At 38.9% G+C, this 2,980-nt stretch overlaps 1 protein-coding gene across 1 annotated transcript in view; it reads right to left on the bottom strand.

Annotated features, from left to right (window-relative positions):
• Positions 1 to 2,638, bottom strand: part of Cbr-sra-34 — a gene marked incomplete at both ends in the record, with an annotated part of 3,965 nt that extends 1,327 nt beyond the window's left edge. The window contains 5 exons of the mRNA XM_002630031.1: positions 558 to 744; positions 800 to 1,072; positions 1,867 to 2,012; positions 2,335 to 2,445; positions 2,492 to 2,638. Coding sequence (XP_002630077.1) covers positions 558 to 744; positions 800 to 1,072; positions 1,867 to 2,012; positions 2,335 to 2,445; positions 2,492 to 2,638 — 864 coding nt within the window. The remainder of the gene's footprint in view (positions 1 to 557; positions 745 to 799; positions 1,073 to 1,866; positions 2,013 to 2,334; positions 2,446 to 2,491) is intronic.
• Positions 2,639 to 2,980: the final 342 nt, after the last annotated feature.

Below are 2,980 nucleotides of genomic sequence, written 5' to 3'. Positions count from 1 at the left end.
CGCGCTTTTACTCACCGGGCGGCCTAGAAAACACCTCGTCCCTAAGGGTTTTCAGCGTATTTTTCGATGCGTTTTTCTCGATGAAGGAATTTTTTTGAATTTTTTCTTTATTTTTATGTCAATCTACATGCATTTCTGCACATTTTGATGCAATAAAAAATTCACCGTACACCACCTTTAATAGCTGACATCTTCAATAACTAAAATGCCATTAGCTAACATATTTGATAAATCAAATTCTTAGTTGCTGACATCCTTGATAGTTAACATCCTTAATAACTAGCATCTTTAATAACTAACATTCTTACTAACTAAAATCCTTAATAGCAAAAATCCTCATTAACTGACATTCTTAACTAAGTTGTTAAGTCAGAGTCCCTTTTTCTTTAACATGAGAACCCTAAACTTTTACCTAATTTATCTCGGTACTTGTTACAGATATAAAAAAACAATCAACTAGCAAAATGTTTATCATGTTACAAGTAACATTGTATCAGTTGGCCGCTTCTTGATATCTCTAACAGGAACCGAGATAAATTGGCTCAAAGTAGACTTACATAACACCAGAGCACAAAGTTGCTCAGGTAACGCGGATCAAAATCTTTTCCATTATTAATTAGATAAACCACGGAGACAGTATAAAGAGTCGAGAAGATCATCTGGCACATCACAACGATGGAAATCGCTCCGGCTGTGTTCACTGCCTCCTTCTTCTCGATTTTGTCGTTTACATCGTAGTTGGTTCTGGAATATTAAAAGTTGAAGGATCAGGAGTTCTCTTGATGATCTCAAAACTCACTTCGTAATCTTCGACATCATGTACTTCGTGACCAGAAGGATTGCATTCAACACTACACAAACCGCCACCACTATCAGATACATATAAATCTGCATCTTCAACTCCCCGACATCTCGATTGAGTCGCTGGAAGCAATTGGACTGAATATTGCTGTTCGGTCCATCGCGAGTCATGTATAAGCATTGAGCAAACGCAGCGAGAACGGCAGCGAAAGACAACGTGATTCCAGAACCACAGGAGGCGGTTAGACGTGGAATCAGGAGGGTGACGAAGCTGAAAAAAAAAGACGTTCAAAGATTTTTATACCGTTCGAAAGCGCTTGAATAATCCTTAAAAACGGTGTAATTTTCATCAATTTTGGTCAAGGTTAAAGCAAGCTATGCGTCTTTAAAGCTGGCCTGCTAGAGACACAGACAACGAGAGCACTATCGTTTCTCTGCGTCTCTTCACAAAACTTCAAATCCAACCGCAACGTAGATTTTTTTAGGTCATGACCTAGATTTCTCGGCTCTTTCCGAAAAGAACGGTCCGAAAACAGGACCGTCGGTCCCAACGACTTGCGACAACGGTCCCATTGTTTCGACAACGGTCCCAATGTCCCGAGAACGGTCCCAACGTTCCCAAGGGTACGACAACGGTCCTAAGTTTTTCCTAATTCCCAAAATACAGAAAAAAACGGAATGGCCTTATAAAAATGCAGTGAAAAATTTAATGACCTAGATTTTTTTAGGTCACGACCTAGATTTTTTAAGTCATGACCTAGATTTTTTTAGGTCGTGATCTAGATTTTTTAGGTCGTGATCTAGATTTTTCCAGGTCATGACCTAGATTTTTCCAGGTCGTGACCTAAATTTTTCTGGACCGCGAGGAAAAAAAAATGGGGAAAAATTCATAGAAATTTTTTTTATATTCCGAGGAATGAGTTCCTGGAAATTTCACGGAAACTGACCATAACCTAGATTTTCTTTATTTTGGCCTAGATTTAAAAAATCTAGCCCAAAATATAAAAAATCTAGGTTAGCCGACTTTGTAGACCATGTGGACAAAAAGGCCAGACCAAAACTTACTTATCAAGTGTCAATGCACAGCTCATGAAAAGCAAGAGAAGTCTGGAGAAGATGCTGTTGGTGTACCACTGGAAGCACTCATATTCTGTGAACATGATGGAGCATGGTTGATCGGAGTGGACCAGTGCACGTTGGAGAGACCAGCCCTGGAAATTCTTTTATAACTTGGTTCCGGTAACAGATATAAAAAAGCCGAGATAATTGAATTCAAAGGTTTTTAGATCATTCTCGAATGTTTTTCTCTGATCCTCTTGTTTTTCTGTGATCTGTAGTTTATCAGCTTGCTAACTCATATCACTTTATCAGTTCAGGATGGCGCCCAAGGTATCTTGACATTTCGGATTTTAGCTTAATTATCTCTATTAAAATGTTAGTCTTAAAATCTTCAACGTTTTATCAGTTTACAAATGTTTTCCATCTTTTATGGCAATCGAGATAATTGAGCTCAAAATTGCAAGTGGCGCTTACCTGAATAAACGCATAGTTCCATTGGTGCAAGTTGACCACAATGAGGTTGACGTAGATCAGAAATGTGCATGATTTGGAGAAAAATGAGCGTTTATAAAGCACCAGACAAAACTGAAAATATATGTTTTTGAGGTTGTTGGAGTTGGAGTTGGCTTACCGCAACACTAGCCCACAGGGTAAGTGATTCGACGACAAAATTGAACAAGACATTTGTACGAAAGACGTTGGAGTTTCTCTGGAACATCTGGAGCTCCGATGCACATTGTGGGGGAGTTGGGGAGGTTGTGTTGGGATTCAAGGACATGATGAGGTTCTGAAGAATGGTGAAGAAGTATGAATAGGCATTAGAGAGGCGAGAGAACAAAGATAAAATTGCAAAATGAGTTCAAGTAAGAAGATGTACTTTCTCAAAAAAATTTCACACATTTCTGTCCAAATTTCAGCTTTCTAGATTATTTAGGAGTCGAGGCACAGTCGTTTGAAGTTTAGGACACTTGAGACGCAGACAACGAGACTCTCTAACTGTCTGCGTCTCTCCAAAACTTCAAATGCAAAAATCTCGGCTCCCAGAAGAGCTAGGAACAGGAAAAATGAAAATAAATGTAGGGAGGGAACTTTATTGGATTTGTTCTGGAATTTCACTAAC

Source organism: Caenorhabditis briggsae, assembly GCF_000004555.2.
Source record: "Caenorhabditis briggsae complete genome, chrII, whole genome shotgun sequence".
Classification (NCBI taxonomy): Eukaryota; Metazoa; Nematoda; class Chromadorea; order Rhabditida; family Rhabditidae; genus Caenorhabditis; species Caenorhabditis briggsae.
Note: the sequence above shows the minus strand (reverse complement) of the source record. Positions and strands in the feature narration are given on the sequence as shown.